Source organism: Crocodylus porosus, unplaced genomic scaffold (genome assembly GCF_001723895.1).
Source record: "Crocodylus porosus isolate Cpor-Errol unplaced genomic scaffold, CroPor_comp1, whole genome shotgun sequence".
Taxonomy (NCBI): Eukaryota; Metazoa; Chordata; order Crocodylia; family Crocodylidae; genus Crocodylus; species Crocodylus porosus.
Genome location: NW_017728886.1, coordinates 162,830,283 through 162,845,077, shown reverse-complemented (window position 1 = coordinate 162,845,077; position 14,795 = coordinate 162,830,283). Strand labels below are relative to the sequence as shown.

Below are 14,795 nucleotides of genomic sequence, written 5' to 3'. Positions count from 1 at the left end.
AGTAGAGCAGTTTCTTTTGAGTATAATATGACTTTGTCAGTAGCAATGACTACTTTAATTTGCATGTGATGTGTACACATTCAGTACTTTCATAGCAACATGGTGTGCCTGATATTAATTAGATCAGAACTAACTTGAATGCCATTATGTCTGAAGAAATGGTAGATTGGGCTGTATATAACAACATCATTATGTCATGAAACTGATCTGCCAATCTGAGGTAGTTGTGAAACACACCTCTTAAAAAAGGAAGCAGCTTCTCTGCTGCTTGGACTGTTTCTAATAAGGTGTGGTAATTCATCATTGTTGGGGGGAGCCTTGGATTACTTATCTTCCCTCTTTAACCAAAGACTGAAAGGACCTGTTTGTGGATGAACAGCTTTACTACCTCTACCTGGAGGAAGACATGGATTCTCTGTATTAGGCTTTTGGCTAGATCCCCTATACAATACTTGGATAAAGTGTACCCAGACTGCAGTGTTAGAATACATTATTTATGTTTTAGCTCCTCTCCAACAGATTAGGATTGCAACAGCGTAAAGTACTAAAAATTAAAGTATATTAAGCATTCAATACCACTGTCCAAAAGGTCTTTCTGGTAACCATTGTTTTCCTTCAAGTTCTAAAAGGTTTTCCTTGTCTCATGGATCTTCTAGAAGTTTCAGAAATGTCTGTATAATGGGAGCCTTGAAATTTCTTTTTTGTTCTTCTTTTTCTTTATCATTTAATTTTTGCAAAATCTGAGAATATCCATCCTAGGATTGTCAGTAGCTACTGGTTAGGGCCCTCAGTAGCTGAGATGAGAGGTATGAACATGGGTCAAATGCTTTCCAGGTGAGGGTCTTGATCACTGAGCCTACACAGACAGTTTCTTCTTTGACCAACCAATATGTACTTTATACAAAGCAGAACTCCAGGTGCAGTTGGGAGAGAGCCATCCTGCAGTAGTCGATAGTCTGGGATGCGTGAAATGGGTCTGCATTTGTGTCTTAAGTTTTGAGCAGAAATTCTATCTTAGATCCAAAAACATTCCTGACAAAGTTCATTGCAGTTAGCTGGTTTCAATGGAAAGTTTCATTTAGGGAGCCGTTGGGTCAGTAAGTATCCAGGAATCCCTTCCATTTCCATATTCATTGAAATGTGGGTGGAAAACAGACTGGAGGATTATGGGGTTTCTTTTGTTCTATGCCAGATCTTTTATTGACTTTCTCATCTTGTACTTTTGAGATTTTTTTTCAGGATTCTCCTCATTGGAGAAATTTTTGAAAGATCTGCCTCTACTTGAAAATAGTAATAGCTACATACTACCTGTATATCCTAACCGTGGCTATGTGCTATTACCCTAAAAAGAATTCCTATGTTATACAGAACAAAATTAAAATCATATCCTTTCTTTTTGAGGCAAGCAGCAATAAGTGGCTAATCAAGTACAGTGTTTTTCTATGTGGTGAACAGAAGCTTGGATCTAGCATTTTAATACAAATAAGACATTGCAGATTAGAAAAATGAGAGTCCTCTGAAGTTCAGTTGCTTTTTCTTCACTTAAATTTTACTTTGATCACTCCTTATTAAAAAAATGTGTGGAATTAGCTCTCATACGAACAGTTCAAATATACTCTTGGGGAAATTGATAACAGCTACAATACTCTTTCACCTGTTCATGTGCTAGTAGAAGGAAATAGTGTTTAATTACTGGAAAAGTAGTTCCAAAACAGTCTTTGCATAATAATATATAAAAATATTTTGAAGACTTAGCGATTTGAGATCCAGTTATAAAATGATTCTTGGAGTTGAGGAGATGAAACATGAGGTTCTGGACTCTAAAAGAGGAGAAGTGTTGGAGGCAAAATCTGAAGTACTGTAGATGAGAGGAGAAAAGAATGTTTGTTCTTTGTTAAATATTCCCGAACTTGTATTGAAGCAAAAGGACTTAAATTGTTCTGAACATTCAGTATTCTTTTAAAATATTTTGGGCCAAACAATACAAAATGGTTATGAGAGAACATTAAACTAATAAGGATCAAGTAAAAGTTTAACACATTCAGCATTAATTTTTGTGGATATAATATTGCAAATTGATTAGTTTTCAGTCAGCTGTATCAAATGTATTTCTATACTTAGAATTAATTTCTGAAACAAATTATATATGTAACTTTTTTTTCCTCCTTCTCTTTTTAGAATCTTAAACATTTTGATCCAGGAGAGAAATATTTTTGCAACACTTCATGGAGTGATGTCTCTCCTTGGGAGTCTGTTGGCAAAAGGAAGGTATGTATGTTTGCCTGAGACAGTCTTTGTAGACCAGGGGTGTCCAACCTTTTTGAATGTGGGGCCGGATCATGAACTTTTTATCGCCCAGTGGGCCAGTGAACCATATTCAAACACCCTCTGTCCTGGGCCAGAGAGACTCTGCTTGTGTAGCCCTACTGCATCTGCCTGTTAATGCAAGATTCATGGTGGCTGCTGGTGGGCAGGGGCAGGAGGGACCCATTCTGCATCCAGCCAGCTAGTGCCCCAGAGACTGAAGGGGAGAAATAAATGGCTCCACATCTCCATCCTCCGAGCAGCACAGCCCCACAAGCTGGCACTGCCTGAGGGGGGCTGGAGTGAGGCGGCCGCTGTACCACAGCCCCTCACCTGCCCACCCACATGGCCCCGCTCACTGTGGTGCTTGGCAGCCCGCGCATGCAGCCCCAGTGGCCTCAGTGCTGTGCGGGGTCTGGCAGACATCGGCTCCTGCCGCCACGCCCCACAGAGGTCATGCCAGGATCCTGCCTGCCAAGGCCCCCCTGTGCTGGTTTCCCATGTGCTGCTGGGGACTGGAGGAGGCCGGCCAGGTCAGCATCAGCCAGCAGAAGCGGTGGCGGAGCCATGTGCCGCTTGGGACTGACCAGTGAAGGCAGGGCAAAAATGCAGGTGAGCCCCTGCCGCTTAGGCCAGGCTTGTCCCATCCCGAGTGGCACACGGGTCTGCCACTGCTTCTGCTGGCCGGTGCAGACCCGGTCAGGGTCCCCAGCAGCTTGTGGGAAGCTGGCTTCAGCTGCATGCTGCTTTGGATGGGATGGACCCAGCCGGGTCAGCACCGGCCAGGAAAAGAGGCATGCAGCTAAAGTCAGCTCCTTGCGTGCTGCTGGGGATGGGAGGAGCCCGGCCGGGTTTGCACTGGCCAGCAGAAGTGGCAGCGGATCCGTGTGCTGCTCAGGATGGGATGGGTTGGGATGAGCCCAGCCAGAGCGATGGGCTCAGCTGCATTTTCCCCCTGCCTGCAGCAGTCAGTCTCGAGTGGCGCATGGCTCTGCTGCTGCTTCTGTTGGCTGGTGCTGACCTGGCTGGCCTTCTCCAGTCCCCACCAGCACGTGGGAAGCCAGCTTCAGCCGCATGCTGCTCTGGAAGGGACAGACCTGCCCAGGTTGGCACCAGCCAGCAGAGGCAGTGGCGGAGCCGTGTGCAGCTCGGGACTGACTGGCACAGGTAGGGGGAAAGTGCAGCTGAGCCTCTGCTGTTCCAGCCGGGCTCATCCTGTCCTGAGAGGCACATGGCTACTCCTCTTCCTACACGCACTGCGTTGCTGACGTCAAGTCGGCGCAGTGTGTGTGGGAATCTTGTCCCTCCCCCAGCCCTTCAGCAGCCATTAGGAAGTTGCTGAGGGGCTGGGGGAGGGACAAGGGGTGGGAACATGTCGCAGCACCCTGGGCCTCAGAAAATGCCTTGGCGGGCTGCATGTTGGACAAACCTGCCATCGCCAAATGCAAGGTTGTTGCAAAAGGATGAAACGGGGATGAAACTCCTGATTACCACAGCGTCTCTTAGGGAGAGAAGGCGCCTAATTCCAACAACACAACATTCTGCATGTAGTAGAAATAGCTTGGTTGCTATATAGCCTTGTTAGCTTGGGTAGAGTGCTATATTAATATATCCTGCTTCTCAGCAGGCCAAATCAGTTATGTTGGAGTCCTGCATTAAATTAACTACATTGCTGCTTGTACCTGAGTTATCTCAAGTATATCTGCATGACACTGAATTGTGCTATTCAGGTATACTGTCAGAGTTTATCTGTGGAAATGAAATGGCTTGTACTCATATATAATCAGACAGGCTTAGAAAATTTCATTTAATGTGAGAACTCAAGAAATCTTATCATACAAGTAGGCAGGGTTGAGATATGAAATCAGAAGTCCTGTTAAAAGCTATAAAACTGCAGATATACATAGAGGATAGAAGGGTTCTTGGAGGAAAGGCAACCTTGTGGAAAAGCTCTTGGATTTATGCAGGTATTTGGGTGATGTTGAAAGTGTTTGGTATGGATCACCACTCAAAGTGGCTGGTCCCTTTCATGATGAGGGCCTATCAGCCTGTTCTCCCACCCAACAGAGGTTGACTTGTCAGAGTGCTTCAGATGTGGCTGTGAGTTGTTTTATGGTTGGTTTTAAAGGTTGCTGTGCTGCCTTGGAACGTTACCTGTCAGAAGTTTCTGACCATGGTGTTTGCTAGCTGTATTAACTGTGATTCAATAGAAAATACAGTCTTTCTTAAAATTTGTGAAATTCAAATTGGTCTGTAGTATTTACAGAAATAAAATCATTCTATTTCATCAAGCTCACATCTGTTCTACTACTACTGTTTCTACTGTTGGTACAAAACTAGGGTTTTTTGTTGGGTTTTTTGGTCTCTTCTCAAGTTGGTCAGTGAAAATGCTAATTATAAAAGCTAGGCTTAGAGAATCTAGGAACTTGATATCTGCAGCTGATAAACTCATGAGAGCCTCTATTCTAAGGACTGTGAAAGGAGCAACTTGAGATGCTTCCTACGTCTCAATCAAAAAGGAGAGTTCCATCCTCATTTTTGAGGATTATCCTATTCTGAGATGAGGACACAAGAGACTTAGTTTTTGTGATGCATGGTAAAGAAATTGGTTTCCACAGTACTCTGGCAGTGGCAAGGATGGTGATTTGTACATTCTTTGTTAATTTGTTCTGGGATAGGGATTGCTTTCTCATAAGATTCCTTTTACACATTTGAAACTTTCAATCAGAAATGCACAGGACAATGAAATATTAGCACTAGTCTACTAGTCAATGCATGTGGAAGCAGGAAGACTGTATAACTGATACCTCTCTTCAGTTTGTACCTACGTGGTGTGATTGTGGACATTTAGCCTGTCATAATGAGGTCAGTGACTGTGGTCAGGGCTGGTTTTGAACATTCTTGTAGAAATGAAAGTCTGGTTTAGAGAGTTCTGGGCTAGCATAAGGGAAGAGCATGTTGTCTGATTGGGCAATACAGACACTGATGGAATTGGGAGGTTGGTCAGGTCCATTACATCATTCATGTCCAGCCACAATCCATACAGATTGTATTGTAGGCATGATAACATGTGGCCCTAATCTGGTTGAACCCCATAAAAGATCACAAATATAAAAACTGATGGAAAATTCTGATTGGTTGCTGATCTAAGAAGGCTTGAAGTTAATGTGGTTGATCTGTACTTCCCCCTTCCCCTGTAATATCCTTTGGCTTTCTGAAGTGATTCCAAAGTTGGTTTGCAATTTTAAAATCCAGAAAGGACCATTAGACCTTCTTTGATCTCTCTTTGACGTAGCCTTTACACTTCAGCCAAATGCAACTGGGTGAAATTCTATCTTGCAGAAGGGCATTCAGTCTCCATTTGAAGACTGAGAGATGGAGAATCTACAGGTTGCCATACTACTGTATTTTCTTGCATACTTTTACTTTTCCCCCCTCAGAATCAGCCCCCCAAAACTGGGGTGCATGTATTAAGTAGGGAAACTAATTTTCTGCCTGGGATAGAGGCACCCTGCTTTGATTAGTGCTTCACATTGCAGCTGCTGTTGCTTTTGCTATTCAGTCAACTGAGAGAGTCCATTAACTTTAATAGTTCATTTTCCTTCACTCCACAGGTGTTAGTGATTTGTCTCCTTTTTAATAGTCTTAATGTTCCACTAAATCACAGCAGCCTTTCTTAGGACAGTTTTTCTGTCTTCTAGCTGTTCCTAGTCTCTTCTCTTATTTCACAGTCTTGAAGATCCTTTGGTTATTTTCAAGATCCTGGATCTACCTATGAAGACCAGTCTTCAGTAGCAGCCAGATTTTAAGGTTTTAGTTGACCATGAAAGGCGGTGCAAGTCAGCTGAAAATTAGGCTCTGTCCCTGCTGTATGTATTCCCAATTGTGGAAAACTCTTTTTTTTTTTTCCCCTTCATTCTGCCTTTCAAGAACAAGATGCATATTATATTCGAAGGAGTGCTGTATGGAAGAAAATATGGAAGTTTTGTTTCAGATGATTAATCCAAATTTTAATTGGTTTGGCTTTAAAATGACATCAGTTTTAGGAAAGATGGATCCACTTTCTGTTTACTTTCCCCTTGCTTTCTTTGCTTTTTTCTCTCTAATGCCATGTCTCATATATAATATGGGGAAGGTCACAGAAAATTAGACAATTGCTGTTTTGGAACTCTTCCTTTTGATTGGGACTAATTTGCATTCTTCCAAATGATCCTGCTTTTTCAGACTCTGGGTACACTATTAAGTGATACAGTATCATAATGTTACACATTTTAGATTTTAATCTTCTTGGAGCTTGTTACCATTTGAGTTTACAAATGATCATTTGAGCCATGGGTGAAAAGTATGAGGGACAGTAGAGTTTGTACCACCTTTTGTATTTAGCCGAATTACCTGAGTTGGAAAAGAGGTTGGTTCTGGAGCGGAGTTAATCAAGTAATAGACTACACGTCTCTTAAACTACCAAAAATAAATTATTTATGGTGGATTAGAGGGAAGGGATGATTAAAATTTGGTAGCATTTAAAGTACGTAAGTGATTTATTATGAGTTCTGACAGTTTTATCCTAATTCTGCAGAGAAACACATGCTCAGAGAGAGAGAAGTTTCTTATCAGAATATTCCATTGCAGTGAAAGAAGCTCACTATTCCATCTTTTAAAATCTGAATAGTAACTGTTTAGTTTAATGACTGGACCACTCACTGTTGTGAAGAATTCTTTGTGTACTTGCCAGAAACGTTGGGTTGACTGAAATTAATTCCTTGAGACAGAAAACCAAAAAAGAAACAAAATTGACTTCTGATCTTTTTGGCTCCATCATGGGAGGAATAGCAAAAAATACCATAGATACATAAGGATGTGACCTGAGAAATGTCACCTTGTGCTTCAAGTTCACTCTGGCCACACACAGTGACTTGACCACCTCAGAAATGGGAAATTAAAGATGTTGGTACTCTTTGGCTGTGAACAGACATCGCCTTTGTGCCTCCATAAGAATTCTTATAATGGCACAAAGCAGACGCAAACAGACATCTGTTCCCTTTATCAGACTCCAAACGCCCATATTTGTGGCCATAACAAAAGGTAGTCTTGATTTGTGCTGCTGTTTCGTGGCAGATGTCTGCTTGTTTTAAGGTTGGAAAGTGCATGCAGGCAGCCTGGAGTGTTCTTCAGCTGAACCTATGGCCTTGTGGAGGAATTCTGAGGGCACCTAGGATCAGACTCTGAAGCCTTGGGATAGTCTGCCTGGGTTTCCCTGTTTGCAGAAGCATACCAGGGACTTCTGACTTGGGGCATGCCTCTGTAATCAGAGAAATCTGGGGTTCCCTTGTTTGCTACAGGTATGCCCTGAGTGTTGCCCTGCCTGGGAGGAGTAGAGCCTTACTCTACAGGATGAATAATGTCTGTTTCTACCAATTAAGTGGACTGGCTGTGCCAGGAGAGCTGATTGTAATTGTTTCATGCCGTGAATTTGAGTGAAGGGAACTGTAGGAATTCATCAGTCCTTCCTAGTGGACACTCTAAACCATAACAAGTGACTTTGGGTGCGATGGCAAAACCCAAACCAGAGAAGAGCAAAACTGTCACTTTTTTGTAGCTGTTTTCCCTTGGATTTAGAGAGAGAGAGAGAGAAATGTTCAGTCAGAAGAAGTAGACGACAGTAAGTATTAAGAAGCGTTCTCACGTGGAACAGAATAGTGCTTGAGAAATAAGGGATGCCTTTTCTTATAGATTACAGGAGCATTTAGATGAGTCTCTGTACCAAAACCTTAGAAGAATGGAAATAGGTGACCGAAGTGGTTACCAGGGATGAGCAGGATTTTTTCCATCTGAGAATAAAGAGTAACCTAAAATGTTGAGTGAAAATTCAGAATAAAAATGTAACACTTTACAGTGGAAGCATCTGGAGAACACTATTTTTATTTAATAAGTATTGGTTAAATTTGAGGACAGTGCTAGAAAGCTCTTCAGTTTTAAATACGTGTATTTGTAAAGAATATGGTAGAGCAAAATTGTTTAGAGATGTAAAACAGTGTAAAAGGATATACTCTATAGGGAAGTCATTGTTTAGTATATTTTGTTGGTATCTTATGAAGAAAGGTCTTTACATACTTTTGGAACATTAAGAGAAAAATAGGAGGAGGCCAAGATTAGGTTGTCTAGTCTTGTCTAGAATTGCTTGCTGAGATTGGTGAAGAATCCGTATTTCTCCCATGTCCTTTTGGTGAAGGACAAAATGTTAAAGATTTGCTAAAAATAAACAGATTTTTCCCCGCCCCCCCCCCAAATGTGTGTGGGTTGACTTTGGTTGACATCTAATTCAAACAGGCAGTGCTTTACATAGTCTAAATAAAAATTGCTTCCACTCTTGATTACTCAAGATTCAACTCCTGTGTCCTAATTCTGTTGCCTTGTTCTGTGGCCAAATTCTTAGGAGACTGGAGTTCTTATTATTTATTTGACCTAGGGATGGAGAACTCAGTTGAGCCTTGTTAGACCTTGTATAAAGAAATTTAAAGTAGCCAGAGTCCATTGACTGTTTTCTGCCATGCGTTCCACCACTACGTTTATTTTTTGGATATGGCTGACAGTTTCACAGAGGCTTATGTTCCACATGGTGCAGGCATTTTGACACTTGATAGAAACTGCCAGCTTCTAATAAACCATTTCATTTGAAAATGATACAGTACTGTGTGAACACTTTTTTTGTTTTGTTTTGTTTTGTTTGCAGAGGTACAGGACAAAACCTTACTGCTGTAGCCTATGCAAGTTTTCATCAAAATTGCTTACTTCATTCAAGAATCATTTGCACCGTTACCATGATGATGAAATGGACCAAGAGTTGGTGGTTCCTTGCCCAAAATGTGCATTTGTTTCGGATCACAAAGTAGTGGGAAAACACCTCAGAATGTTCCATTCTTCTTCTAAGAAAATACAGAACTATACAGTGAGCATTTTAGGTGGCATGAAACAATTCAGGAGTGACATTATAAACTTTACATGTCTAAAATGTCACTTTACAGATACATTATATTACAATATGAAGAAACATGTGTTAATGAACCACTTTCAGAACTTAATAAGCACCTATTTTGGCCTGAAACCTGATGAAAGTGATGAGAATTTTGTTGAGAATTTTGTTGAATACTACTGCAAAAAGTGCAATGCCTCAGCAAACAGCCAAGATTCTTTAATGTATCATGTCTTGACATCTGAAACACACAGAGATCTGGAGAATAAACTTCGATCAGTGATTTCGGAACATATTAAGAAGCCAGGCCTTGTGAAGCAAATGCATATTGCTCCTAAGCCTCCTACAACTATATCTGCTCCATCCTTAGTTCCCTCCACTGTACCAGCTGGCTCAGTTACTTCTCCAGCTTGTATTCAGCTTGCATTTCCACGGAATAATCAAAGCCAAGCTGTCATACCAGCAAAAGCAGTTCCAAATGCAGTCAGACCACTGCCTGTTTCAAGTGCCTCGGGTAGCATTACACATACCATTTCTACTCCAGGTGTTACTCCACCACATGTTACGCTTGTATCCAGTCCTCTTCCAGTAGGTCAGAATAGTGTTAATATTCAACCGTCAGTTCCACAGCCTGTCTTTGTTTCCCATAGGCTTCCCCTCAATCAACCTGTCAGGCCAGGGATTATCCCCTTTAATAAACCTGTTGGGACCATAAATAGACCTGTTGGTGCAGCAGTTCTTCCTCTCAATGAACCCATCAGGCCTGGGCTTTTTCCTGTTAATCAGTCTATTGCTACAATAAATACTTCAGTTGTATCTGGGGCACTTCCCATAACTCAGCCTGTCGGTCCTATAACCAGACCTGTTGTACCGGGGGTTCTCCCAGTAAATAGACCTGTTGCACCGGGGGTTCTCCCAGTAAATAGACCTGTTGCACCGGCGCTTCTTCCTATGAATCAGCCAGTTGGGAATGTGAATCGACCTGTAGGTCCTGGGGTTCTGCCGATGACCCAGGCTGTCACGCCAGGCGTTCTTCAGCTTAATCAGCCTGTTGCACCAGCTGTGGTTCCTGTTAGACAGCCTGTCAGACCTGGAATTCTCCAGCTTAATCAGCCTTCAAACTCAGGGATTCTCCCTGTAAATCAACCAGTCCGGCCTAGCGTTTCTCAAAACACTGCTTTCCTGACTACTGGGCCTATACTGAGACAATTGATTCCAACAGGCAAACAGGTAAATGGGATCCCAACATACACCCTTGCTCCGGTTTCAGTTACTTTGCCTGTTCCAGCTGGTGGTGGAGTAGCAACTGTTACACCTCCACAAATGCCTATTCAGTTGATGCAGTCTGGGGCAGTAACCCAGCTCTCTCACTCTCCAGCCAGTGCACCTTCTCCTCCTGTAGTAGTGACTTCTTCCCAGAATATGTCTGTGCCGGCTTCTCCTCCTGGCCCTGAAATGAGCCAAGCTGTTAAGCAGGCAAAGCAGTGGAAAACGTGCCCTGTTTGCAATGAACTTTTCCCATCGAACGTCTACCAGGTGCACATGGAAGTGGCTCATAAGCACAAGGTGGTAAAAACTGAGGAAACCGTTGATCCAGAAAAACTTGCAGCATGTGCACCCTTTTTCCGGTGGATGAAAGAAAAGACTCTTCGCTGTTTCTCTTGTAAATGTTTCCTGTGTGAAGACGAGCTTTTGCCACATCTACTCATGCATGGTTTAGCTTGCTTGTTTTGTGCGTTTACTTTCCACAATCTAAAAAGTCTTGTTGAACACAATAGGTCTGTGCACAATGGGGAAAAGAAATTGCATGCAATTTACAGCAACAGAGGGTTCCAAATAGATAACGATGCTGAGGGGGAGCTAGTAATTCCACATTTTGATTTTAGTACAGTATTGCCAAAAGAAGAACTTGGTGAAAAGGAAGTCCATTTGGCAGTGCTTGTTGGAATAACCTCGAGGACACTTGTACCTGTTTACATCAAGGTGAAGCCTCAAACCACTGAAATGAATACTAGGGTCAGCAAAAAAGTATTGACGTGCCCCTTTTGTTTCGGTGCTTTCATTGACAAAGAAGCCTATGAACTGCATTTGAAAGAGAGGCACCATATAATGCCAACTGTGCACACAATTTTAAAGTCACCTGCTTTCAAGTGTATCCACTGCTGCGGGGTATACACTGGAAACATGACTCTGACAGCAATTGCTGTGCATTTGCTCCGCTGCAGAAGTGCTCCAAAGGATAGCAACTCAGACATGAAGATGCAGCTCGAGCGTTCTGAAAAGAAAGACTTGATGTTGGTCAATGGTGAGAGGCAAGATCCTGTGACCTTACCTGCTAAGAGAAAGCAATCTGATCTCTGCTCTGTTATAGAGGACCAAAGGAACAAAGAACAGCAGCCACAGATGTTAAATTCCAGTACAGCTCTAGTTCCAGAAAAGGAAGGGAATCAAGGGGGAGTGCCTTGCAAACGACAAAAAACTGAAAGCAGGGTAGAGATAAAAGGGCCTCCTTCAAGTGAGGACCTCCATATTTTAGCATTAGATCCTAAACAGCATGAACACAAGTCTCATGAAGGTCAAAAGCAGTTTCTGAAAGATTATTTTCACAGGAGGCCCTACCCATCTAAAAAGGAGCTGGAATTACTGTCTTTGGAACTGGGTGCATGGAAAGTTGATGTTGCATCCTTTTTTGGGAAAAGACGATATATGTGCCTAAAGGCGATAAAAAATCGCAAACCGTCTGTGCTGTTAGGTTTCAGTATGTCTGAACTTAAAAATGTAAAGCACAGTTTGAGTTTAAAACCTGAAACAAAAGGTATGTAAAAAGTGTTTTAAAACACCAGTATAAAGCAATTGGTAACTGCATCCTTCTTAGTTCAGAAATTTATTGCATTGGTTTATTTCTTTTAACTTACAAACTGACCCATTGAAGGGTTACAGTAGTACACAAAACCACACTCAATTGTGACTGTTCTTGAACAAGGCAGCAATGATCTTGTATCTGAAGAAAGTGCATCCTTCAGATTCATTGTTCTGGAAACTTGTTTTAGCTGTTTACTTTCTTGTGGAGTAGTGTGGGGGGGTGTTTTGTTTTCTGTTTTCCTCCGTTTTGATTTTTATGCCGCCATGTAAAATGTCTCTTTTTGTTTAACTTCTCCCCTCCCTTCTTTCCCCCTTTCTCCCCAACAATGTCAGCCTTTTTTCTAAAAAAAAAAAATAAATAAAGTTCATAATGTTGGTTAAAATGTCGAGAGACAGTAGATAAAAAATTTTGCCAATGGTGTTTGATTTAAATTTATTTAAACTCATTTTTACTTTTGTCCACTAAAGAACATGATTGTGCCATTAATGCTTCTCCCACCAAGAAAAAAAACAGATTCCCACAATCCTAGAGACATTGTTAAGACCACATTGTATGGCAGATCTTTTCTTTATCCTCCTTAAAACAAAAGTACCTTTATTAATTATGATTCAATAATATACAATATCTAACCAGCAGCAGTGTTTTTGGGGAGGGGAAGCATTGACTTTTTAATCTACTGGAAATTGACTGATTTAGGTTGTAATTTCTCCTCCTGCCTCCTTCCAAAATGCTAAACTCTAACTGTTAGGCATTTTTACTGTTAGTTTTTGATGATGTTGGAAAATCTCTAGTCAAGTCCTGTGCATGAAATTTCAAATCCTGTTGACCAGCATCTGGCTGCTTTCTTATGTCAAGAAGTGAAGGAGTTGTAGAGAATACCTGTTGTAAAAATATATTAAAACATCTTGGCACAGCAAGACATTTTTTGGCTCACTTACATAACTTTTTCCATAGCCCAATCTTGAGTCGCTGTAGCCAATGAAAACCTGCTGGCTTTTAACAGGTGATGGATAATGTGGTGAGTGGACATTGTCCCTTCTAATTACAAAAGAGAAAATGAGTTCAAAGAGCAAACTCCATTTCTTTTTGGAATTGAATCTAAAACTAGCCAAAAGCTGGATTGGATGAATCGATGATATGGGACCTTTCAGTCCCATGTCGTTGATGAAGTCTGTAGGTTCCTGTTGACTTCAGTGACTTAAATTGGTCCTATCGGGGCCAAGAGTCACTGCAACTTGCTACTAAAGATAATTCAGTGATCTGAAACCAGTAGATGTAGTGATTTCTAGTGAATGTGCATCTCATTGCAAAGACTACCTCAGTGATTACCAGTCAAAGAACTAACAGGGATATGGAAAATGAAATATTCTTAAAATAAATTAGATCCGTGATCTGTAGTTCCTCATTATTGTTGCTCTACTGTACTTGCTCTTTGAATAAATTTAGTTTTGTTCAGGTCAAAATGACAGATTCCAAAATCAGTAGAATACCACTAAGCTGAACTGTCTACTATGTTTCTTAAATAATTTCTGTTGTTGGTTTTGTGGCATTCTAGTGATTTTCTTTGGAAGGTGTCATCCTGATCTGGTCAAAACTAATATATAAGAATTAAGACTTCACCACTAACAATTTTTGTGCACTTGATTTACATGATGAAAGTCAATCTCTTCCTAGCCAACAGGTTTTCTTTTCAAGCCTATTTCTTTAATTGTGTTTTAATTGTAACTTCGGCTATTTTTATGGAGTTATCTAACAAGGCTTGAGGTTTTGAAACAATCAAAGAAAAAGCATGCTGGTTGCCCATTTGAGTTTCCACTAACTATTTAAAGCATATTTTGGATATAATCTTAATATTTTCTTACCTGAAAATTTTTTAAATGCTCTCATAGATTTAGAATTCCAGTAACTTTTTATTCATTTTAAAACACTAATTTGGAATCTACCATCTGGCAAAACAAACGTTTTGTGCAAACATTGAACTGAAATTCTGCATAACACCATACTCATTTGGGATGACAGAGGGTGAAGACAGATAAATAAGACATTTTACTTTTTTCCCCATTGGTATGCTAAGAATAATGTCCCAATAAGAGCCTCTAAAAACTAATATGAACTGTGATTTGGCTAAGTTTAGTTTTTGAACCAATTTAGTAGGGAGATCTGGGAAGAGAGAATCTGTTCCATAAAAATGTCAACTTGAAAAATAAAGCCAATGGGCAAAAGATACATATTATGGGTCAGATTCATTTCTGTTGCAACTCTCTTAAAGTCAATGGAGTTATTTTAGGGAGGAATTTAGTGGTACAAATCTACAAAAAAACAAAACCCTTATGTGAAGTTGTTTAAGATAGTTTTATATAATGAGTCTTGGAGCAGGGAAAGCCAAGAAGTGATATTATAGTTCCACCTTAGTAGAGGGGTGGAGGAAGCAGACTGGCTTAACTCAAGTTTTCTTGTATGCTGTCCATTGACATTGTTAAGCATTTTATCTCTTTGGGCTTTTATTTCACAGTTTCAAATAAACCAACTTTTTACTTTGTTTAGCTGTGTGCAGGTTGTTATTAAAATCCCCCAACAGAATAACCCCATAAAACAATTTGTGTGCACGCAAAATTTAACATCTAGTACATGAGCACATGACATGGATGTTTAATGGCT

At 40.9% G+C, this 14,795-nt stretch overlaps 1 protein-coding gene across 1 annotated transcript in view; it reads left to right on the top strand.

Moving 5' to 3' along the window:
* Positions 1 to 14,462, top strand: part of ADNP2 (ADNP homeobox 2) — a 19,468-nt gene extending 5,006 nt beyond the window's left edge. Inside the window, exons 3-4 of the mRNA XM_019544482.1 lie at positions 2,179 to 2,268; positions 9,035 to 14,462. Of these exons, the coding sequence (XP_019400027.1) occupies positions 2,179 to 2,268; positions 9,035 to 12,097 (3,153 nt within the window). The 3' untranslated portion in view covers positions 12,098 to 14,462. The remainder of the gene's footprint in view (positions 1 to 2,178; positions 2,269 to 9,034) is intronic.
* Positions 14,463 to 14,795: the final 333 nt, after the last annotated feature.